This window comes from Theropithecus gelada, chromosome 11 (genome assembly GCF_003255815.1).
Source record: "Theropithecus gelada isolate Dixy chromosome 11, Tgel_1.0, whole genome shotgun sequence".
Classification (NCBI taxonomy): domain Eukaryota; kingdom Metazoa; phylum Chordata; class Mammalia; order Primates; family Cercopithecidae; genus Theropithecus; species Theropithecus gelada.
The window spans coordinates 10,007,870-10,033,740 of record NC_037679.1 but is presented as its reverse complement, the minus strand read 5'-3'; the positions used below and the strand labels follow the sequence as shown (position 1 = coordinate 10,033,740).

At 41.2% G+C, this 25,871-nt stretch overlaps 1 protein-coding gene across 1 annotated transcript in view; it reads right to left on the bottom strand.

Annotated features, from left to right (window-relative positions):
• ATF1 (activating transcription factor 1) overlaps positions 1 to 25,871 on the bottom strand; it is a 60,508-nt gene that overhangs the window by 1,729 nt on the left and 32,908 nt on the right. Inside the window, exons 3-6 of the mRNA XM_025403572.1 lie at positions 23,979 to 24,079; positions 10,111 to 10,241; positions 5,556 to 5,738; positions 5,308 to 5,467 (exon numbers count right to left, since the gene is read on the bottom strand). Of these exons, the coding sequence (XP_025259357.1) occupies positions 5,308 to 5,467; positions 5,556 to 5,738; positions 10,111 to 10,241; positions 23,979 to 24,079 (575 nt within the window). The remainder of the gene's footprint in view (positions 1 to 5,307; positions 5,468 to 5,555; positions 5,739 to 10,110; positions 10,242 to 23,978; positions 24,080 to 25,871) is intronic.

The window sequence follows — 25,871 nt, the reverse complement described above, 5'->3', positions numbered from 1 at the left end:
AGTTTTTTGTAAATTTTAGTAGAGACGGGGTTTCACTGTGTTAGCCAGGATGGTCTCGATCTCCTGACCTCGTGATCCGCCCATCTCGGCCTCCCAAAGTGCTGGGATTACAGGCTTGAGCCACCGCGCCCGGCCTAAGAACTTCACGTTCTTTAAATGGTAAATGTTCTTCAGTAATTTTCCGTGGTCACCTTTTTTTCTCTTTAAAGTATCATCTACACATAGTGAACACATAGATCTTAAGTGTAGAATTCAGTCAGTTTGGCAATTGTGTGTACCTATATAACCCACACCTGTCAAGAAAACAGAACACTCCCACTGTCCTAGAAAGTTCCCTCATGCCCCTTCCTAGTCAGTCCCCTTCCAAGCAACCATTGTTTTGATTTTTATCACCAGAGATTAGTTTTTTTCCTATTCTAGAACCTCATGTAAGAGTGTCATGCACTACGTACTCTTGTATCTGGTGTCCCTTCACTCAGCACATCTGAGGTTCATCCATGTTGCTGTGTGGGGGGTTGTTCCTTTACAGTGCTGGACATATTCCACTGTATGAATATAACCACCATTTGTTTATCCAGTCTCTTGGGCTGTTTCTAGGGTTAGCTGCATAGGCACGTTTTTGTGCCAGTCTTTTTGTAGACAGGTTTCATTTCTCTTGAATAAATACCAAAGAGTAAAATTATGGGTCCTCTGGTTAACTTCTGACACATTACTTCTTTTATTTAAGTTCAAATTACAAACAATGCTTAAGCAAATACTCAGTTCTGTGCATGTCCTCTTAAAACATTTCTGTGAAGTCATATGTAAGTTTATATACATATAGAAATAAGAAGTATTGGCCAGGCATGGTGGCTTATGCCTGTAATCCCAGCACTTTAGGAGGCCAAGGCGGGCAGGTCACCTGAGGTCAGGAGTTCGAGACCAGCCTGGCCAACATGGCAAAACCCCATCTCTACTAAAAATACAAAAATTAGCCACAGTGGCACATGCCTGTAATCCCAGCTACTTGGGAGGCTGACACAGGAGAATCACTTGAAGCTGAGAGGCGGAGGTTGCAGTGAGCCAAGATCGCGCCACTGCACGCCAGCCTAGGCAACAGAGCAAGACTCTGTCTCAAAAAAAAAAAAAAAAAAAAAAAAAGAAACAGTACTATTTTAAGATTTTCATGCTATATATGTAGATACTATTTGCAACTTGCTTTTTTAGTACACATCTCTCCTTTTAAAAGCACTGTACAAAATCTATCCCCTCACAAACATACTTTTATTTATTTATTTTTACCTTTAAGCTCTGTTGGAGTTAACAGATTTTTAAGTGGCTTCCAGTAAACATTCTTTTTCTTTTTTCTTCGTTTTGAGACAGGGTCTTACTCTGTCACCTAGGCTGAGTGCAATGGCACAATCACGGCTCATTGCAACCCTGACCTCCTGGGCTCAAGATATCCTCCCACTTCAGCCTCTCAAGTAGCTGGGACTACAGGTGCACACCACCACATCAGCTAATTTTATTTTTGTAGAGATGAGGTCTCAGTATGTGGCCTAGGCTGGTCTCACTCCTGGTCACAGTGTTGGGATTATGGGCGTGAGCCACCCGCTCAGCCTCCATTCTTTACATGTATTTCTACATATGTATTTCTTGCAGGATCACAAGCTATACTCACTTAAAGTCAAGAGATAGTGCCAACTTATATCCATTGAAGTACAGAGAAATGGGGGGGCCGGGGGGGGGAAAGGAAGCAAAAATTCCCAGAGTCAAACTAGAAAGAAAAAAGGGGGAAAAAAGATTTGCCAAATTGTCCTCCAGAGTATCTGTGCCATTTACATTCCCACGGGCAGTACAGGAGAGTGCCTGTTATGAACATTTTAAAATGGTTGTCAGTCTAGTGGCTGACAAAAAGTGAACCTCACTGCTTTAACATTTCCCTGATTATGCACAAAGTTTGGAATAACCTCATGTTTACAAGGCCGTATTTCACAGACCAGTTTCCTTCTGTTAGGTCTCTTATTTACAGAAATAAATCTTTATATAATCTATACATCTTGTAATTATTTCTCTGTATATAAAAGTTGCAAATATATTTCCCAGTTAACAGACTTATTTTTAAGTTTGTTTACGTTATCTTTTGTCACATACAAGTAGAAATGTGGGGCAAGTAGATACCATAAAATTCCGTATTTCCCCCAGTAATGTATGTGAGGTACCCCTTTCCTTATATGCCCAATGACAGTATTACCACTTTATAATTTTTGCCATGTGACATCTCATTTCTTATTTTTATAGTTGTAGTACATATGTATATGACCCTAAAACTGCCTATTTAGTTTATCTTCTAAAATTATATCATACTTTGTGTATTCTGTTGCAACTTGTTTTTTTACATTTTCTAAGATTTATTCATGTTGAAATGATTACTCATTCAGTCATTACAGATAAACATTCCATTGTATAAATACAATCACAATTTATGTACCTATTCTTTTTTTCCCCCATTTTTATGTTTAGGTTCAATATGTATCTATTCTGTTATCAATGAATCTTAAGGTTGTTTCCTGATTTTTTGCTGCTACGAAAATTCTTATACACACTTCCTGCAAGTTTCTCTCCGTCACACAGACTGAAACAGGTGGGTCACAGAGTATACTCACATCAGCTGTACAAGATAAGGCCTAATTTCCAAAATGGCTGCACCAATTTTCACTCCTATAGTAGTATCTATGAATTCTTGACCATTGTTCCAAATCCTTGCCAACTCTTGGTTAGACTTTAAAATTTTTGCCAATTGGGTGGGTATAAAGCATATCTAAGTGTGTAGCATTAATGTGCATTTCTTTGATTACTAATAAGGTTGAGTAGTCTTTTATATCATTATTAACTACTTGTATGTGTTTTTTTTGTTTTATTTTTGAGACAGAGTCTTGCTCTGTTGCCCAAGCTGGAGTACAATGGCATGATCACGGCTAACTGCAACCTCTGCCTCCGGGTTCAAGTGATTCCCCTGCCTCTACCACACCTGGCTAATGTTTTAAATTCTTTTTAAGAGATGGGGTCTCCCTATGTTGCCCAGGTTGGTCTCAAACTCCTGGGCTCAAGTCATCCTCCCGCCTTGGCCTCCGAAAATGTTGGAATTACATTTGTGAGCCACTACGCCTGGCCTGTATTTTTTTTCTATTAAAATGTTTTTGTGCATATTTATGGAGTACATGAGAAAATTTGTTACATGTATATAACGTGTAGTGGTCAAGTCAGGGCATTCAGGGTGTCCATCACCTGAGTATTAATAGGTTTTTGTTAAGTATGGCTATCCTACTCTGCTATGAAACACTGAATTTATTCCTTTTATCTTACTGTGTATGGGTTTATACCCTTTAACTCTTTTCATCCTTCTCCTTGCCCCTCACCCTTCCCGGTCTCTGTTATCTATTTTTCCATTCTCTCTTTTTTCTTGACATAGGATCTTGCTTTGTAGCCCAGACTGAAGTGCAGTGGTGCAATCATGCTGCCTCAACCCCTTGGGCTCAAGCAATCCTCCCACCTCAGCCTCCCAAGTAGCTGGGATTTTAGGCACACGCCACCATGCCTAATTTTTTTTTTTTTTGTAGCAATGGGTATGTTGCCCAGGCTTGTGTTGAACGCCTGGGCTCAAGCGATCCTCCCGCCTTGGCCTCCCAAAGTGCTAGGATTACAGGCATAAGCCATCATGCCCGGCCCTATTTTTCCACTCTTTACTTCCATGTGTTCAAATATTTTAGCTCCCACATATAAGTGAGAATGTGATATTTTTCTTTTTGTGCCTGGCTTATTTCACTTAAGATAATGAAATCCATCCGTGTTGCTGCAAATGACGTGATTTAATTCTTTCTCATCCATTTATCCACTAATGGACACACAGTTTGATGCTATTAGCTATTGTGTGTGAATAGTGCTGCAAATAAACTTATGAGTACAGGTATCCCTTTGATATACTGATTTCCTTTGGGTAGGTTTCTATTTTTAGTTTTTTGAGAAATCTCCATACTGGTTTTCATAGTGGTTGTACTAGCTAATTTTACATTTTTTTAGGCTGGGCGCAGTGGCTCATGCCTGTAATCCCAGCACTTTGGGAGGCTGAGGCAGGTGGATGGATCACTTGAGCCCAGGTCTGAGACCAGCCTAAGCAACATGGCAAAACCCCATCTCTACCAAAAACAAAAAAAATTAGCTGGGTGTGGTGGTATACGTAGTCTCAGCTACTTGGGAGGCTGAGCTGGGAGGATCACTTGAGCCCAGGGGGCAGAGGTTGCAGTAAGCCAAGACTGTGTCACTGCACTCCACTGTGGGTGACAGAGTGAGACTTTGTCTTAAAAAACCCCACAAAAACCAAATATAACTTCTCTACTTTTTGAACTTTTTTGTTAAAAATTAAGACACCAACACAAACATTAGCCTAGGCTAACTAGCCTAGGGTCAGGATCATCAATATCACTGTCTTGCACCTCCATACCATATCCCACTGGAAGCTCTTTAGGGGCAATAACACACAGGGAACTGATATCTCCTATGGTAACAATGCCTTCTTCTGGAATACCTACTGTAGGGGCTGCCTGGAGACCGTTTTACAGTTAACTTTTTTTTTTTTTGGAGACGGAGTCTCACTCTGTTGCCCAGGCTGGAGTGTGGTGGCACAATCTCGACTCACTGCAAGCTCCGCCTCCTGGGTTCACGCAATTCTCCTGCCTCAGCCTCCCGAGTAGCTGGGACTACAGGTGCCCACCACCATGCCCGACTAATTTTTTTGTATTTTCAGTAGTGACGGGGTTTCACTGTGTTAGCCAGGATGGTCTCGATCTCCTGACCTCATGATCTGCCCGCCTCAGCCTCCCAAAGTGCTGGGATTACAGGCGTGAGCCACCATGCCTGGCCTACAGTTAACTTTAAAAAAAAAAAAAAAAAGTAGAAGGCATACACACTTTAATGATAAAATATAGTAAATTCATAAACCAATAACATATTCACTTATTATAGTATCAAGCATTATGTTCTATACATAATTGCATGTGCTACACTTTAAATGACTGGCAGCACAATAGGTTTGTTTATACCAGCATTGCCACAAACATGTGAGTAATGTGTTGCACTATGACATTACCACAGGACTTTTTCAGCTCCATTATAATTTTATGGGACCACCATCATTCATATATGTGGTCCATCGTTTACTTAAACATTGTCATGGAGCCCATGACTGTATACAGTTCCAGTTAACATCTGGCTATGTTTTGAGATTTGTAAAAACATTACCCATTCTGGTAGTATGATTTTACTACCTACCTGTTTTTCATTAACCTTATTTCTCTTTTCAATTGGGGGTCATCTGTCTTAGTTGTCTGAGAGGTAAGAGTCACAGGAGATGTCATCACCACAGTTTGTGGCAGAGAAGTAGCTGAAGGTGTAGTTCGGATCTGATACGTTTGCATATCTCCTGATGCAGCTAGAAGGCAAACAAGAGTGAATGAGTTAGTTGGTTAAGTGTCTCTGAGAGTGTTAGGAGATTTTCTGTAGACAGAAAGCATACTTACTCTGTACAACCACCTGATTGCTGGGCACAAGTATCTGCTGTCCATCAGAGGTCTGCGCATACTGAAGAATAGTTGTACCTTGCTGAGTACTACCTGAATTTGTCATGGTTAATGTCTGAAGTCCCTGTACTCCATCTGTGCCTGGACTTGCCAACTGTAAGGCTCCATTTGGGGCAATGGCAACTTTAATCAAAGAGAGAAAACAGCTATTGTAAGGTTATACAATACACTAATTCAAAGGAGTGGCAAAAAGCCCACAAACACTATTTACTAAAACAGGTATGAATGCAGTTCTACTTGGTAACTGCTGACTACTTTAGGTGAACTACATGTAAAAGGAATAAAACAGCATTTTTTTTTTTTTTTTTTTTTTATGGAGTCTCACTCTACTGCCCAGGCTGGAGTGCAGTGGCACAATCTCAGCTCGCTGCAACCTCTGCCTCCTGGGTTCAAGCCGTTCTTGTGCCTCAGCCTCCCAAGGAGCATGGATTACAGGTGTGCGCCACCATGCCCAGCTGATTTTTGTATTTTTAGTAGAGACAGAGTTTCTCCATGTTGGCCAGGCTGGTCTTGAATTCCTCACCCCAGGTGATCCACCCGCCTCAGCCTCCCAAAGTGCTGGGATTATAGGCATGAGCCACTGCGCTTGGCCCCATGATAGTTAATTTTTAAGAAAAAATAAAAAGGAAACATAAACATACTTTGTAATTTTGAGTCAAAAGCATTATAAAGGTTATTACTTCAAAATATTTCTGAATAGATAACGTGCTTATGGAAAAAAATTCAATAGAATAAAAGGTTATATAATGAGAAAATAAGTCATTTTTATACTGTTTCTTAGCTCCATTTTCTAGTGGTACCACTGTTAAATGTATTACATGTTATTAAGATATTTACTTAAGTGATAGTTAAGAAATGTAATCTATTCATTTACTTCCTAGTGAAAATCACTAATAAAGATAGCAGAAAGCCACTGTGTAGAAAACACTACTTAGCTCCCCACAAACATTTGTTCACTGAATTATACCTGTGTTCATGCTTTCTCCTCAGCCCTTAAATGCCCATAAGGCATGACCAAATAGAAAACATTTTAGCATTATTCAATTCCCATATAATCTTCAGAATTGAATGCCTCATCTCTGTACCCTCTTTTTGGATTAGAGTTATGTAACATTTTTTCCTTTTATGTTTTGGCTACCAGGAAGCCAAAATACATGTATATGTGTGTATTTTGATGGAAAAATATTTTTTTCACACGTTCATAATTATCCCTCCCCAACTGCCCCAATTTTAATTTATGAGTTTCAAAATATTTATTAGCTGGAGTGCAGTGGTGTGGTCCTGGTTCGCCACTGCACTCTACCTCCTGGGCTCAAGCAATCCTCCCACCTCAGCCTCCCAAGTAGCTGGACCTATAGATGAACATGACCATGCTTAGCTAATTTTTAAATTTTTTATAGAGATAGGGGCTCCCTATATTGCCCAGGCTGGTCTTGAAATCAAGTGATCCTCCCACTTTGGCCTCCCAAAGTGCAGGGATTACAGGCGTGATCCACCGTAACAGGCTCAGAGATTTGCTGTGAAGTTATATTAACAATTAGTTTCAATCTTTTTCCCTGCAACACATTATTATATATATATACACACACACACATATTTATATAAGTATAAACATCAATAAAATTAAAGGTCCCATTATCTATCTCTATTTCACTGTCCCCCCTCCGCCCCCATCCTGAGATAATTATTATTTTTGGTGCACATGTTTCCCATTATTTTCCTGTGCTTATACAGACTTTATCAGTATCAGACTTGAATATACTTTAGCCATTATGTTCAGTGGCAAAAACCGCAATTACTTTTACACAAACCTAATATATCAAAATACATACCTGTAGATGCAAATGTTTTGATATTAAGTATGTTAATACATATCTTCATTTTTGCAACATATCTTCCTGTTCTTAACATGTGTATTTACCTGTTAATGTGCTGTATTTATTCTAAAACTGAGCTGTCTGATAGGGTAGCCATTAGCCCCATGTGGCTATTTAAATTAACTAAAATTAAACAAAATTAAAATTTCAGTTTCTCCACCAGCCATATTTCAAGCACTCAATAGTCACACATGCTTTAGTGGCTACTATTCTGGGACAATGCAGACATAAAACATTCCCATTATCATACGAAGTTCTACTGGTCCATGCTGCCCTAAATACTAGTCTGTACTACACTTATTTCAGTGATAACATGTGAACCTCCCCACTACCTCTGATCTCGCTCCCAAGCTTCTTTCCTTGCAACCATTGCTCCCAGTTTCTTTCTTTTTCTTTCTTTTCTTTCTTTCTTTTTCTGAGATTGGTCTTGCTCTGTTGCCCAGGCTGGAGTGTAGTGGTACGATCAGGGCTCACGGTAACTTCGACCTCCCAGGCTCAAGAGATCCCATCTCAGCTTCCTGAGTAGATCGGACTAGTCACATATCATGATGCCCGGCTCTTTTTTTTCCTCACTTTTCTGTAGAGACGCAGTCTTGCTATGTTGCCAAGGCTGGTCCTGAATGTGGCTCCAAGAAATCCTCCAGCCTCAGCCTCTTAACATACTGAGATTACAGGCATGAACCACCGGGCCTGGCCCCCAGTTTCTTAAGTGGTATTCTATACATATATTCTAAATTAATTTATTCATAACAAACTTAACTGAAAGCCTACTATATGCCGGGTCCTATATGTCAAGGATGTAGTTGTGAATGAAACAAATAAGGTTCTTTCCCTTAAGGATGCTATATTCTAGTGGGTAAAACAGATCATAAATAAGCTAATCTATACTTACATACATACAGTCTATAATTAAACTAATGTGTACTAACTTAATTATATGTAAATGCTATAAAGAAAAATATAGGAGATTAAGGAAAACTAAAGGGAGGAGCCACAAGTCTGAAAAAGAGTGGTCTCTTTGTGGAGGTGACACTTAAGCACAGCAGGGGTGTAGGATGCAAGCCATGTAAGGATCTGGGGGAAGAACATGCCAGGCATGAGCAACGACAACTCCAGAGATCCTGAAGCAGAAACAAGCTCGTGTGTCTGAGGTACAGTTAGGAAGTCTGGGGCAGTCAGAATGCCATCAGGTGGCAGGAGATGAGGTCAGAGTGGTAGGCAGATCCTAAATGTCATGCCTTGTAAGATCTGGATTTTATTCTAAGTGTGATAAAATGTCACTAGAGGACTTTGAGCAGGAATGATGTGATCTAGTTGACATCTTAAATAAATCACTTTGGCCACAGCATGGAAAACTGATTATTAGGGCAAGAATGGAAGCACGATGACCAACTGGATGCCTACTCCAGTAATTCAGATGACAGCCTAAACTAAGCTGGTAGTGGTTGGAGATGGCAAGAGGTAGTCAGATGGGACATATATTTTGTGGCAAGACTGAATGAAACTTAAAGATTAATGTTAGGAGTGGAGCGGGAGACAACAAATAGGCAGCACAAGTAAATTCCTTAGGGTGATAGAACTCAATCTTGATTGGTGGGGTTATACTATTCTACATGTTTGTCAAAACTCATAAACTCCCCAAAGAGTGAATTTTACTGTATATAAATCAAACAATAAATATTTTTAACGAATAGGCAGGGGCCAGGAGTGGTGGCTCACGCCTGTAATCCCAGCACTTTGGGAGGCCGAGGTGGGTGAATCACTTCAGGTCAGGAGAGTTCGAGACCAACCTGGCCAACATGGTGAAACCCCGTCTCTACTAAAAATGCAAAAATTAGCCAAGCAAAGTGGTGCACGCCTATAATCCCAGCTACCTGGGAGGCTGAGGAAGGAAAATCACTTGAACCAGGGAGGTGGAGGTTGCAGTGAGCTGAGATCATGGCACTGCACTCTAACTTGGGCAACAGAGCGAAACTCCATCTCAAAAAAAAAAAAAAAAAAAAAAAAAAAGGCCAGGAATGTTCTGAAAGGAATTATACTAATATACAGCAATTATGTATGGAACTACATAGATAAAAGAATGGACAAAATAAGGCCGGGCACAGTGGCTCATGCCTGTAATCCCAGCACTTTGGGAGGCCAAGGTGGGCGGATCACCTGAGGTCAGAAGTTCGAGACCAGCCTAGCCAATATGGTGAAACCCCCTCTCTACTAAAAATACAAAAATTAGCCGGGCGTGGTGGCACACGCCTGTAATCCCAGCTACTCCAGAGGCTGAGGCAGGAGAATCACTTGAACCCAGGAGGTGGAGGTTGCAGTGAGCCAAGATCGTGCCACTGCATCCAGCTTGGGCGACAAGAGCGAGACTCTGTCTCAAAACAAAACAGTATCTAATGATGTAGGTCTCAGTTCCCTCATACATTGATAACTGCCTATGTCACAAAGTTGTTGTAAGGAGTAAATGAAATAATGCGAAACAGTACTTTGCATTATTCCTGGCTGAAAACATCCTTTAATAATCATCACTATCAAAGTATGACAGTTTTTCTAACACCATGTCTTTCTACAGAAGTCAGGTTTTGTGTGTTTATAACGTGGAAATTGATTCCTATACATACTGTACTGTCCGCTGCTAGTCTGATAGATGGGAGTTGGAACAGACATAGAAGTGACAGCAGAAACTCCAGAATTTTCTCCGTCTCCTTTTCTGCCCCGTGTATCTTCAGAAGATAAGTCTTTCAAAATTTTTCTGTAAAAAAACAGAACTCTATTAAACATTGGTAATGTGAATGACTTCACGAAAAGAAATTTTTTTTTTTTTTGAGACAAGATCTTGCTCTGTCACCCAGGCTGGAGTACAGTGGTGCCATCACAGCTCACTGCAACCTCTGCTTCCCTGGCTTAAGAGATTCTTGTGCCCCAGCCTCCCAAGTAGCTGGGACCACAAGCGTAAGCCACCGCACTCAGCTAATTTTTGTATTTTCAGTAGACACGAAGTTTCACCATGTTGGCCAGGCTGGTCTTGAACTCCTGGCCTCAAGTGATCCACTCATCTCCTCCTCCCAAAGTGCTGGGATTACAGGCATGTGCCACCATGCCCAGCCACAAAAAGAAATTTCTAAAACTTTTTCAATCTCAGGAAGTTACAATAATTGGCCAGGAGTGGTGGCTCATGCCTGTAATCCCATCACTTTGGGAGGCCGAGACCAGTGGATCACAAGGTCAGGAGTTCGAGACCAGGCTGGCCAATAAGGTGAAACCCTGTCTCTAGTAATAATACAAAAATAAACTGGGCATGGTGGCAGGCACCTGTAATCCCAGCTATTTGGGAGACTGAGGCAGGAGGATTGCTTGAATTCAGGAGACAGAGATTGCAGTGAGCCAAAGTCGCACCACTGCACTCCAGCCTGGGCGACACAGTGAGAGTCCAATAATCTACCGGACATTTAAACTATTATTCCAAAGAATCATTTTATTTAGCACATATTATTATAATGACGTGCTCCAGGCTGATTACATATTAAAGAGTAAAGAGGGCCGGGCATGGTGGCTCCCACCTGTAATCCCAGCACTTTGGGAGGCTGAGGTGGGCAGATCACTTGAGATCAGGAGTTTGGAGACCAGCCTGGTCAACACGGTGATACCCCATCCCTACCACAAATACAAAAATTAGCTGGACATTGTGGTGTGTGCCTGTAATCCCAGCTACTTGGGGGGACTGAGTTGGGAGAATTGCTTGAACCTGGAAGGTGGAGGTTGCAGTGAGCCAAGATAGTGCCACTGTACTCCAGCCTGGGCGACAGAGTGAGACTCTGTCTCAAAAGAAACAAAAACAAAAAATAAAAACCCGTAAAACAGTTCTCCAAACGAAGTAGGTAAGAAAAACTACTATAAAATGCAGAGTATCAATGATGAATAACATTGCTTATTTTAACAAAAAGAGGTAAATATGATCCCATGGATATCCCTCAGACTCAGTGAAATGGCACTAATGACAAGAATAAGGGATGGAAAAAGTATTCCTTGATAAAAAGAAAGGTCTTTCAAGACAATTGGGGATGGGCGCAGTGGCTGATGCCTGTAATCCCAGTACTGTGGGAGGCCAAGGCAGGCAGAACACCTGAGCTCCGGAGTTCAAGACCAGCCTGGCCGACATGGTAAAACCCCATCTCTACTAAAAATGCAAAAATTAGCTGGGCGTGGTTGCTCACGTCTGTAATTCCAGCTACTTGGGAGGCTGAGGCAGGAGAATTGCTTTAACCCGGGAGGTGGAGGCTACAATGAGTGGAATTTGTGCCACTGCACTCCAGCCTGGGCGACAACATGAGACTCTGTCCCCAAAAAAAAAAAAAAAAAAAAAAAAAAGACAATTGGGGGTAGAGGAAAGAGTAGGCAATATGCATTGTTTGCTTCTGGAAAAAAGACAGAAAAAAGAAATGCTTAAGAATTCTATGTTCACTGTAGAAAAATGAGAAAACTGAAATACTTATGTGAAAACAACAAAAAAGGAATCACAAAGGAAAAAGAAAGCCCTCAGAATGAAAAGGGCTCTTTTATCTATGCCAACTTCCCAGCTCATGGAGGAATTCCCTAACATTCCTGACAACCTCTACTTCCAGAAAAATGGCACCCACTATTTCCAAAAAGTAAACCATTCTATTATTGAATAGTTAGAACCTTTCCTTTTTTGGATCCAAAGCTAGTTCCATCCAGTGAAACTAAATAAATTTATTAATTATTTTTTTCTTTTCTTTTGAGACAGCCTCACTCTGTTGCCCAGGCTGGAGTACCGTGGCATGATCATGGCTCACCCCACTTTGACTTCTCAGGCTCAAGCGATCCTCCTGCCTCAGCCTCCCAAGCATCTGGGATTATAGGTACATGTCATCATACCTGGCTAATTTTTTTTTTTTTTAGTAGAGATGGGGCCTATTTTGCCCAGGCTGTTCTTGAATTTCTGGGTTCAAGTGATTCTTCCACCTAGGCCTTCTAAAGTGTTGGGACTACAGGCATGAGTCATAGCAAGAAATTTAAGCCTAATCCCAATTCTATATCTGTGACCTACTTTGCAGTATTTGATAACTGCTACAAGTCTTCCTTATTCTAGGCCAAATACTTTCAGTTTTTTCATGTGTTCTTCTGTAACATGTTGAAGATCCTTCTCCAGTTTGGTCTCCTTTGTGTGGACTGTTGTCCCACCAAGAGCTAATACAACTGTAGACTACATTAAGAGAAGTTCCACAGGAAGCACAATGGAGGTGTCAGTCCTATAGGACTCTGTTTTAAGCATTTCTGTAGAATAGTCACAGTGCTTCCTAAACCTGCCTATGTAACAGAATCATTCTGGAAAGGTCTGTTGAATCTAGATTCCCATCTGGTGGCCATGATTGAGTAAGTAGGTCTGGAGTAGAGCTCCAGATTCATTTAACAAACTGCCTGCATGGTCTTTTTTTCCACAAGTCCACCTCTGTCCAATGCCTGCATGGTCCTACAGCCAGTCTATCATGAGACTGTGGAATGCCGCGCCCATTTATTTTTCCATTTTAAATTATGAAACACTTTCTGAGTATAAAGAAAAGTACAGGGGAAGATGCTGCATCTGGCGTTGCCATGGCTGTGCCTTGGCCTGTGCAGCCTCCTGGTGGGGCAGGAAGAGGCCCTGAGTGCCATGGATCTGCTGGAGTGAAGCCGGCCCTATGTGGTGCTGCGCAGGCAGAACCTGGTGTTGATGGGAACCATTTTCAGCATCCTGCTGATGACTGTTATCCTTATGGCATTTTGTGTCTACAAGCCCATTTGGTGTCAGTGACAGCCAAGTAAACAAGTTCTTCAATGAGTACTTGGAACAGGATAAACTGTGCTGAGCATGGGCCAATGGAGAAGTTGAAATCAGAACTTTCCTACCTGAAAATAACCTTTGGTCTGGACAGTTGGTAAATGCTAAATGATTTAGGAAAAAACAACTACTAGCAGTTCTTTTTTCTTTTTTCTTTGAGACAGAGTTTCACTTTTGTTGCCCAGGCTGGAGTGCAGCAGTGCAATCTCAGCTCACTGCAACCTCTGCCTCCTAATTTCAAGCAAGTCTCCTGCCTCAGCCTCCTGTATTACAGGCGTGCACCACCACACCCGGCTAATTTTTGTATTTTTAGTGAAGATAGTGTTTCACCATTTTGGTCAGGCTGGTCTTGAACTCCTGACCTCAGGTGATCTGCCCACCTGGGCCTCCCGAAGTGCTGGGATTACAGGTGTGAGTCACTGTGCCCGGCTTTATTTTTTTTCTCAATACTGTAATGCAAATAATTGGCCACCTAGTCTGCTTCTCAGTGTTTCTTTTCATATCTGACTATGCTTAAGAGCAAGACCTGAAAACTCCAAATTCAGTGTAAAGATGGGAGTGTTCATCAGAAAGGAAAACATGGTAATCCTGCGAATGTCTGTAAGAACCACACTGGAAATAACTAATTCATGCTTGAAAATATTAATAAGGAGACTTACTCTGTAGACATTCCCTACTTAAGAACCATTTGGTCACAGTGGCTTAAGAATCACAAAAGATTTTTTTTTCTTTTTTTTGAGACAGGGTCTCACTCTGTCACCTAGGCTGGAGTACAGTGGCACGATCACAGCTCACTGCAGCCTTGATCTCCCAGGCTCAAGTGATCTTCCCACCTCAGCCTCCCGAGTGGCTGGGACTACAGGTGTGCACCACCATACCTGGCTAATTTTTTGTATTTTTTTGTAGAGACAAGGTCTCCCTATGTTGCCCAGGCTGGTCTCAAACTCTTAGGCTCACGCAATCTGGCCACCTTGGCCTCCCACAGTGCTGGGATTACAGGCATGAGCCACTGTGCCTGGCCTTCCTATACCTATTATTCTACTCTAATTTCAGTATGATCACAGAACATTCTGTGCATGATTTCTGTTCTTTTAAATTTGGTAAGATTTGTTATGACCCAGAATGTGATATTTCTTGGTGGATTTTCTTCATTCTACAGCTGCTGGGTCAAGTGTTATAAAAATGTCAGTTAGGCAAAGCTCACGCCTGTAATCCCAGCACTTTGGGAGGCCAAGGCAGACAGATGACAAGGACAGGAGCTCGAGACCAGCCTGGACAATATAGTGAAACCCCGTCTCTACTAAAAACAAAAAAAGTTAGCTGGGCGTGGGTTTGGAGGCTGAGGCAGGAGAATTGCTTGAACCTGGAAGGCGGAGGTTGCAGTGAGCTGAAATCGTGCTACTGCACTCCAGCCTGAGTGACAGAGTGAGACTCAATCTCAGGAGAAAAAAAAAAAAAAGATCTTGTTGGCTTCTGATATTATCTGGCATTAGGTTCTTCTATAATCTTGCTGATTTTCTGACTACAAGTTCTTTTTTTTTTTTTTTTTTTTGAGACGGAGTCTCGCTCTCACCCAGGCTGGAGTGCAGTAGCGCGATCTCGGCTCACTGCAAGCTCCGCCTCCCGGGTTCACACCATTCTCCTGCCTCAGCCTCCCGAGTAGCTGGGACTACAGGCGCCGCCACCACGCCCAGCTAATTTTTTTTTGTATTTTTAGTAGAGACGGGGTTTCACCATGTTAGCCAGGATGGTCTTGATCTCCTGACCTGTGATCCGCCTGCCTTGGCCTCCCAAAGGGCTGGGATCCGGGCCCTGACTACAAGTTCTAATGAATCCTGAGACAGGTTAATTGAAGTCATCAACTGTAACTGTGGACCTGTTTGTTTCTCTTTTCAGTTCTGTTAGTTTCTTTTTAGAGACAGGGTCTTGCTGTCATCCATGCTAGAGTGTAGTGGCTCAATCATAGCTCATTGCAGCCTCCAAATCCTGTGCAGCTGGGACCAGAGGCACAAACCACCACGTCTGGCTAACTTTAATTTTGTGAAGAGACAGGGTCTCACTATGTTGCCCTGGCTGGTCTTGAACTCCTGGGCTCATGCAATCCTCCCTCCTTGGCCTCTGGAAGGGCTGAGATCACAGGTGTGAGCCACTGGGACCTGCCCTACTAGTTTTTGATAAATATATTATAAAGCTCTTTTGTTAGATGCATACACATTTGGATTATGTCTTCTTGGTGAACTCTTATCATTATGTAATATCCCTCTTTATCTCTGCAGATTTTCCTTATTCTGAAGTCTATTTTATATGACAATAATATAGCCATGTTAGTTTTTTTTCATTAGTGTTTTCATGGTATGTCGTTAACTATCCTTTTACTTTAGACTAGCTAGATCATTTTTGAAGTGAGTCATTTTTTATATCCATTCTAATAATCTTTGTTTTTTTAAAGAAAAATGACTCTGAGATATAATTCACATACCATACAATTAACTCATTTAAGCATACAATTCAGTGTTTTTAGTATATTAACAGGGTTGTGCAACCACTACTGTAATCTTAGAACACTTTTGTTCCCCTAAAAGAAACTTGGTACCCATCAGCAGTCAATTCATTCTTCTCTTTCCTCTCCCAAGCTCTAAGCAACCACTTGCCTACTTTGTTTCTATAAATTTGTCTATTTTGGACATTTCATATAAATGGAATCATACAATATGCAATCTCTTACAAATGACTTATTTTACTTAGGTTAATATTTTCAAGGTTTATCCATGTTGTAGCATGTATTAGGACTTCATTGCTTTTTAATTGCTAAGTAAAAATATTCAATTTTATGAATACACCACATTTTGTTTATCCATTCAACACTTAATGGACATTTGGGTTATTTCCATGCTTTGGCTATTATAAACAATGCTGCTATAAACATTCATGTACAAGTTTTCATATAAATGTATGTTTTTATTTCTCTTGGGGATATAACCAGCATAGGAAGTAGTGGGTTATATGGTAACTTAGTATTCTGAAGAACTGCCAGACTGTTTTCCATAGCAACTGTACTATTTTTTTTTTTTAACATTCTTACCAGCAGTGTATGAGAGTTTTAATTTCTCTATATCATCACCAACACTTATTATTGGTCTTTTTTTTCTATTTGAGTCATCCTAGTGGGTTTGAAGCAGTACTTCACAATTTTGATTTGCAATTCCCTTAATGATAAATGATGTTGAACATTTTTTCATAGCTTTATTAGTCATTTGTTTATCTTCTTTGGATAAATTTTTATTCAAATCCCTTGCTTTTTTTCTTTTTTTTTTTTGATGTCGCCCAAGCTGGAGCACAGTGGTGCAATCTCGGCTCACTACAACCTCTGCCTCCTGGTTCAAGTGATTCTCCTGCCTCAGCCTCCCTAGTAGCTGGCATTACAAGTGCCCGCCACTATGCCTGGCTAATGTTTTTATTTTTATTTTTAGTAGAGACAAGGTTTCACCATGTTGGCCATGCTGGTCTCGAACTCCTAACCTCAGGTGATCCACCCACCTCAGCCTCCTAAAGTGCTGGGATTACATGCATGAGTCACCATGCCCAGCCCCCTTGCTCATTTTTTAATGGGGTTGTCTTAATATTTAGTATTCTGATCAATTAACATGAGATGTATTTTCACTTATTTAGATCTTTTTTTTTTTTTTTTTTAAGACGGGGAGTCGGCCGGGCGCGGTGGCTCAAGCCTGTAATCCCAGCACTTTGGGAGGCCGAGACGGGCGGATCACGAGGTCAGGAGATCGAAACCATCCTGGCTAACACGGTGAAACCCCGTCTCTACTAAAAAAAAATACAAAAAACTAGCCGGGTGCGGTGGCGGGCGCCTGTAGTCCCAGCTACTCGGGAGGCTGAGGCAGGAGAATGGCGTGAACCCGGGAGGCGGAGCTTGCAGTGAGCCGAGATCCGGCCATTGCACTCCAGCCTGGGCGGCAGAGTGAGACTCCATCTCAAAAAAAAAAAAAAAAAAAAAAAAAAAAAAAAAAAAAAAAAAAAAAAAGACGGGGAGTCTCCCCGCTCTGATGCCCAGGCTGGAGTACAGTGGCGCGATCTCAGCTCAACGCAACCTCTGCCTCCTGGATTCAAGAGAATCTTCTGTCTCAGCCTCCTGAGTAGTGGGGATTACAGGCACGGGCCACCACGCCCAGCTAATTTTTGTATTTTTAGTAGAGACAGGGTTTCACCATATTGGCCAGGCTGGTCCCATACTCCTGACCTCGTGATCTGCCCGCCTTGACCTCCCAAAGTGCTGGAATTACAGGTGTGAGCCACTGCTCCCGGCCTTACTTAGATCCTTTAAAATTTCTTTCAATAAGGTTTTATAGTTTCCAGTATATGTATTCTTTTTTTTTGAGATGGAGTTTTGCTCTTGTCACCCAGTCTGGAGTGCAATGGTGCGATCACAGCTCACTGTAACCTCTGCCTTCCAGGTTCAAGGGATTATCCCGCCTCAGCATCCTGAGTAGCTGGAACTACAGGTGCGTGCCAGTCACCAGGCCTGGCTAATGTTTGTATTTTTAGAAGAGACAGGGTTTCACCATGTTGGCCAGGCTGGTCTCAAACTCCTGACCTCAGGTGACTCCCTGCCTCGGCCTCCCAAAGTGTTGGGATTACAGGCATGAGCCACTGAGCCTGGCCTCCAGTATATGTGTTCTGTTTCTTTTGTTAAATTCATATCTAGGTATAATTTAAATTTATAAATTTAATTTTAAATCTTTTATACTTTGTTATTGTAAATAGAATTGTTTTTAAGTTTCATTTTTTGATTAGTCATTGCTAATATAAGGAAATACAGTTGATTTTTGTTATATTGATCTTACATCCTACAACCTTGCTGGAACTTGTTGATTAGTTCTATTTTAATAGATTCTTTAGGATTTTGTACATATAAGATAATGTCGTGTACAAAGTGTTTTATTTAGTCCTTTCCAATCAGGATGCCTTTTATTTAATTTATTGACTAATTCCCTGAGTGCAATGTTTAGAAGTGGTGAGAGGGGATCTCCACATTATTTTCTTATTAGGAGGTTAGTTGTGGGTTTTTTGTAGATACTCTTCATCAGGTTGAGGAAGCAGCCTTCTATTTGTTTGCTGAGCAGTTTTATCATGAAAGGGTACTGGATTTTTGTCAAATGCTCTGTGTCTTGAGATGATCATATGTTTTTTGTTTTGATTCTATTAATGTGATGTATGACATTAATTGATTTTCAATTACTAAACCAATTTTGCATTTCAGGGATAAATCCTGTTTGGTCATGGCATATAATACCTTTTATATGTTGTTGGATTTAGTTTGCTAATATTTTGTGGAGTATTTTGTGTGTATATATTCATGAAGGATATTGATCTATAGTTTTACAATTGCCTTTTATTTGGTGAGTGTAGGCCATCTTCAGTATTGGCTGATCTTCCACTTTATTATTTGCTTTCTGTTTATTCTGTTTTTAAAATTCTTCTGTGTTCCTGAACCTGCATTATTTTGGACTATTTGAAGACTTTTCAAATTTTAATCTACTGTATATTTGACTAAATCTTTTTGCGTAGTTTTTTTTAGTAGTTGCTCTAGGGGTATATAGATACCTAGCTTTTCACAGTCTACACAGAATCAGTATTTTACCACTTCAGGTGGAATGTAGAAACCTTACCACCATATTAGAACTGTTTACATTTCCCTCTCTATGTTGTAGATGTTTTATATATTGCCTCTGCATATATTAAAAACCCCACCAGAATTTCATAATTTGTTTTCAGCTGTCAAATTGATTGATTGATTGAGACAGAGTCTCGCTCTGTCACCCAGGCTGGAGTGCAGTGGTACGATCTCAGCTCACTGCAACCTCCACCTCCCGGGTTCAAGCGATTCTACTGCCTTAGCCCCCCAAGTAGCTGGAATTACATCCTAACCCTTTTGGCACCAGGGACCGGTTTCATGGAAGACAATTTTTCCATGGATAGGGAAGTCGGGGGATGGTTTCAGGATGAAACTATTTCACCTCAGATCACCAGATATTAGATTCTCATGAAGAGCATGCAACCTAGATCCCTTGCATGTGCAGTTCACAACACGGTTCACATTCCTATGAGAATCTAATACTGCCACTGATTTGACAGGAGGCAGAGCTTGGGTGCTAAGGGTTGCTCACCTGCTGCTCACCTCCTGCTGTGCAACCCGATTCCTAACAGGCCACAGACAGGTACCAGTCCATGGCCTGGGGCTTGGGGACCCCTATTTTAAGGAATTCAATAGGAGAGGAACCGTCCATTATATTTGCCCAGATGCTGTTTCTTCATTCCTTACCTTCAAGTTTCTTTCTCTTAAGAATTTTCTTAGCAGTTGTTTTATAGCAGTTCTGCTGGCAATGATTTCCCTTAGTTTTCCTCCATGAGAATATTTATTTGGCCTCCAAGTCTGAAGGATGTTTTCAGTAGACACAGAATTTTGGGTTGATCTTTTTTTAATTTTCTTTCTATTTTGGGTGCCAAGACCCAGGAGATACTTCTTTTTTCTTTTAGCACTTTAAAAATGCTATTCCATTTTCTTCTCGCCTCCATAGTTTCTGATGAGCACTCTGTAGTTATTCACATTGTTCTCTTGTAAGTAATGTGCCATTATTCTCTGGCTACTCATAAAATTTTTCTTTAACTTTAGTTTTCAGCATTTGATTATGGTAAGTCTGGGCAATGATTTATTTGTGTTTATCCTGTTTAGAGTTTGCTGACATTTCTGAACCTGTAGGTTTACATCTTTCACCAAATTTGGTAATTTTTCAGCCATTATTTCTTCAAGTATTTTTTCTGCACTATACTTTTTTCCTCTCTCTCTGTGACTGTAATGACATAAATCTTAGATCTTTAGGTATTGTCTCACAGGTCCCTGAGAATTAGATAATTTTCCAATCACGCTTTTTTATGTTCAGATTGGATAATATCCATTGAATACTCTTCAAAGTTGACTGTTTTTTCTCTCACTTCCATTCTACTATTGAACCCATCCAGTGAGGTTTTATCTCTGTTACTTTGTTTCTTGGCTCTGAAATCTCTATTTTATTCTCTTTACATACTCTATTTTTGGCTGAGAGTTTATACCTTTCAAGAAAATTCACTTACTTGTTGGAACAGTTAAATAATAGCTTCTTTAAAGGCCTTGTCATATAATTCCAACATTTGTATCATCTAGGAGTTGGCTTCTGTCAACAGTCTTTTCCCATGCAAGTTGAGATTTTTCCTTGTTCTTTGATACCAAGTAATTTTGGAACACTTTCAGTATTATGCTATCAGACTCTGGGTCTTGTTTAAATACTATAAAAAATGTTTTATATTCTTGTTGCATGTGCATATGTATATTTGAGACAGGGACTTGCTTTGTCGCTCAGGTTGGAGTGCATGGCACAATCATGGCTCACTGAAGCATCAACCTCCTGGGCTCAAGTGATCCTCTGCCTTCAGCCTCCTGAAGCTGGGAATACAGGTGCACACCACCATACCTAGCTAATTTTTGTATTTTTTGTAGAGACAGGATCTCGTTATATTACACAGATTGGTCTTAAATTCCTGGACTCAAGCAGTCCTCCCACCTCAGCTTCCCAAAGTGCTGGGATTACAGGCATGAGCCACAGACCTAGCCTATATTCTTGTGTTAGAAGGTATCAATCTGGTTGTGTCCAGGTCACAAGTTCTGATCAGCCTTCTGTGGGTTCCAATGTCAGTTCAGTTTCCAAAGTCTCTGCAATGCTATTCATACCAATTACACATGTGCACCAGGTAGTGACCAGTCTAGAATTTGGGCAATGATGATCTATACTATACATAGTTAAGTTCTAAAAGTCTACATATGCTACATATTCATTTTTGGTTGAAATGTATGACGTGCTGGATTTAATCAAATACTTTTTTTCCCTGCATTTATTGAGTTGATGTATTGTTTCTGCCAGTTCTCAGTTACCTGGTTTATGTCCTTGCACGTTTGATGATTTTTGAGTGAATTAATATTTGATCTTTGCTAATCTGTGGCAATCCAGAAAGCTTAACTTTGAGAAGTTTCTTTTCAGATGTTATAGCCTCCTTGAGACACCCCTACCTAATAAAGAAATCTCAGGTTCAGGCTGGGCGCGGTGGCTCATGCCTGTAATCCCAGCACTTTGGGAGGCCGAGGTGGGCAGATCATTAGGTCAGGAGATCGAGACCATCCTGGCTAACACGGTGAAACCCTGTCTCTACTAAAAAATACAAAAAATTAGCTAGGTGTGGTGGTGGGCGCCTGTAGGTCCAGCTACTCAGGAGGCTGAAGCAGGAGAGGAGATTGGCGTGAACCTGGGAGGCAGAGCTTGCAGTGAGCCGAGATCACTCCACTGCACTCCAGCCTGGGTGACAGAGCAAGACAGCATCTTAACAAAAACCCACAAAACTACCCAAATTAATCATTATTACTATTGTTCTAAAAAGCCAATGCTAACTGAAATGAATTGTCTTTGTTCACCATTCTTTCTTATATTTACATTCCTTTCATTTTCTTCTTCCTGAAGTATACACTTAGTTTCTTTTTTTTTTTTCCTTTTTTTTTTTTTTTTTGAGATGGAGTCTTGCTCTGTCACTCAGGCTGGAGTGCAGTGGCGCGGTCTCAGCTCACTGCAGCCTCCGCCCCCTGGTTCAAGCGATTCTTGTGCCTCAGCCTCCCAAGTAGCTGGGACTACAGGCATGTGCCACCAGGCCCAGCTAATTTCTGTATTTTTAGTAGAGATGGGGTTTCACCATGTTGGCCAGGCTCATTTCGAACTCCTGACCTCAAGGATTGTTCAGGTAGGCACAGAATTCCAGGTCAAAAGTTACTTTCTCTTTGAGTTTAAATATTGGAGCCTGAGTACAGTGGCTCATGCCTATAATACCAACACTTTGGGAGGCTGAGGTGAGAGGATCACTTGAGCCCAAGAGTTTGAGACCAACCTGGTCAACATAGTGGGACTCTATCTCTACCAAAAATATAAAAAAATCAGGTGGGCATCATAGCATGTGTGGGCATCATGGCATATGCTTATAGTCCCAGGTACTCAGGAGGCTGAGGAGCTGAACCCAGGAGGTAGAGGCTACAGTAAGCTGTGATCACACCACTGCACTCCAGCCTGGGCAACAGGGTGAGACCTCCATCTCAAAAAGCATGTAATAATTTAAAAATAAAAATAAGGATTTTAGTTCACTGTCTTATACTGTACTTCAAAAATCTGTTGTCAGCTTACTGGTCATTCCTTTCTAAAAACTGGTCTTTTCTCTTGGACGCTTTTAGCTTTTAAAATCTCATGTTTATCCTTGGTGTTCTCCAGTTTTACTTCACAACATACATCTAAATGTAGGTTTCTATTAATTTATCTTGTTTTGGACCTTGCTTTCTTACACTGGGAAATTCATATCCTGGAAATTGCAGTCATTGTCATTTTCTCTTGTAGAGAGAGTAGAAGCTGGAAGTGCCCTTCCCTCTTCTCTCCTTTTATCCTATGTATGTTGTATACTGGACCTTCTCATTCTATCTTCTATCTTAACTTCTATTTGTCTTTCTGTGTTCCATTCTAGGTAATCTACTCAGAGCTGTGTCCTCAGGTTCTCTAATTTTATCTTCAGTTACGGGTATTAACCCCTTATCAGATAAGTGGTTTGCAAATAATTTTTTCCCAGTTCGTAAGCTGCCTTTTCATTTTGTTGCTGGTTTCCTTTGCTACACAGAAGCTTTTTTTAGTTTGATGTAGTCCCATTTATTTATTTTTGTTTTTGTAGCCTGAGCTTTTGGTGTGATATCCAAAAAATCATTGTCAAGGTCAGTGTCGAAGAGCTTATCCCCTCTGTTCTCTTCTAGGATTTTTACAGTTTCAGGTCTTAACATTTAGGTCTCATATCCACTTGGCACTGATTTGTGTAATGGTATAAGATAAAGATCCAATTTGCTTTTTTTTTCTTTTTTTTGGAGACAAGAGTCTTGTTCTGTTGCCCAGGCTGCAGTGCAGTGGCGCAATCTTGGCTCACGGCAACCTCCGCCTCCCAGGTTCAAGTGATTCTCCTGCTTCAGCCTCCTGAGTAGCTGGGATTACAAGTGTGCACTACCACACCAAGCTAATTTTTCTATTTTTATTAGAGACGGGGTTTCATCATGTTGGCCAGGCTGGTCTCCAACTCCTGATCTCAGGTGATCTGCCCACCTTGGCCTCCCAAAGTGCTGGGACTACAGGCATAAGCCACTGCGTCCGGCCAAAGGTCCAATTTCATTTTTTCTTGGAGACAGGGTCTTGCTCTATCACCCAGGCGTAGATCAACTTCAAACTCCTGGGCTCAAGCCATCTTCCTGCCTTAGCCTCTAACGAGATGGGACTACAGGCATGCGCCACTATGTCCAGCTAAGTTTTGTATTTTTTGAAGAGACAGGGTCTTGCCATGTTGCCCAGGCTGCTCTTGAAGTCCTGGGCTCAAGCAATCCTACCTTGGCCTCCCAAAGGGCTGAGATTATAGGCGAGGGCCACCCAATTTCATTCTTAACACTGACACGTGCTAACTTCTTTAGTGTACTTTGCACAGCACCACTTGAACTCATTTGGTACTATTATAACATGCAGGGCTTCATACAAGAGTACTCACCTGTAAGATGGGCGCCGTGCTAGGATCCCGTGGGCTTTCTGTGAGGAGCCTATGCTGTCGGATGAGTCCTGGGACTCCTCACTTTCTGATAAAGATGATACCTAAAAAAGAACTGGCGTTAACATGATGAACAATGCAGGTGGGAAAAGAAACAACTGAATTTTTACTTTTAGAAAAAAATTATCTGTCTCCGGCCACTCAAATTCATTTGTACATTAAATCTAAGGTCTAAAAGAAAGGAACAAAAGGAAAAGGGAAAATGAGAAAGTTTACTCCAGGAGCCCAACCTATTAAAGTAGTATCAAATATAGCAGGCCCAGAGCTGAGAATAAAGTCTATCCCCCAAATGAAGCAGTACTGTTTTACCGGAGTTAAAAAGACTAGTCTCTGATTCATCCTCCACCCTATTTCTACACTGATGCACATTACTTTAAAGTGTTGTTTTATTACTAATCTACCTGACATGCTAAGTTTTAAAAAACCTGTTAAATATTCAACTGCTGACATTGAGACGACCACTAAATATACAAAGCCTGCAGGTCTGGAAAGAGGTCTGGGCTAGATACATAATTTCTAGAGGTCTAGCTTTTTAGAGTCCTTAAAGCCATGAGACTGGATGAGCTCACAGGGATAAATAGAAGAAGACTGAGGACTAGCCTCAGGAACACTAAGAGACCGGATGAAGAGGAGGAACAGCAAATGAGACTAAGATGGAGTCACCAGTAAGGATGAAAGAGAACCAAATGATTGAGCTGTCCATGGTAAACTAGTGAAGACAGCATACTGAGGAGAAAAGAATGATCAACCATGTCCAATGCTGTTTACAAGTCAGATAAAATAAGGACTGAGAAGAGACCATTAGATCTAGCAAGGTGGAGGTCACTGGCAAAGGCAGGTATAAATATATGCCATTTTAAAATCTGTATGATTCACTTTTATCTCATTTTACAATTATTTTTTTTTTTTTATTTTTTTTTTTTATTTTTTTTTTTGAGACGGAGTCTCGCTCTGTCGCCCAGGCTGGAGTACAGTGGCCGGATCTCAGCTCTCTGCAAGCTCCGCCTCCCGGGTTTATGCCATTCTCCTGCCTCAGCCTCCCGAGTAGCCGGGACTACAGGCGCCCGCCACCTCGCCCGGCTAGTTTTTTGTATTTTTTAGTAGAGACGGGGTTTCACCGTGTTAGCCAGGATGGTCTCGATCTCCTGACCTCGTGATCCGCCCGTCTCGGCCTCCCAAAGTGCTGGGATTACAGGCTTGAGCCACCGCGCCCGGCCTCATTTTACAATTAAACAAGTTAATACATGTAACACTTGGCATGCATACAATATGTTAATTTTTATAAACTACATCAATACAATATCCAAGTTATAGCAATATTTTACAACTGAGAAAAGCTGTTTTCAATGTTTTTTTAAATATTTTTTATTTTTTTATTTTTGAGACAGGGTCTCGCTCTGTCACCCCGGCTGAAGTGCAGTGGTGCAATGACAGCTCACTGCAGCCTCACCTTCCTGGGCTCAAGCAATCTTCCAGCCTGAGCCTCCTGAGCAGCTAGGATTACAGGTGCACACCACCATGCCCAGCTAATTCATTATTTTTTATTCTGACAGGGTCTTATTATGTTACCCCGGCTGGTGTCAAACTCCTGGGCTCAAACAGGCCTCCCAAAGTGCTGGGATTACAGGTGTTGGTCACCATGTCTGGCCTCAATTTTTTAAGCGTATTAAAACTTTCCAACATTTGTCCAAAGTTAGATTGTGATATCCGACTTTTTTTTTTTTTTTTTTTTTTTTTTTGTGGGGGATTTGTCTTTTTTCCCCCGGGGTGGGGGGGGTGGGCGGGTTCTCGGCCCCCGCAATCGCCCCCCTCCCGGGGTTCGCCTCTCTTCTTCCT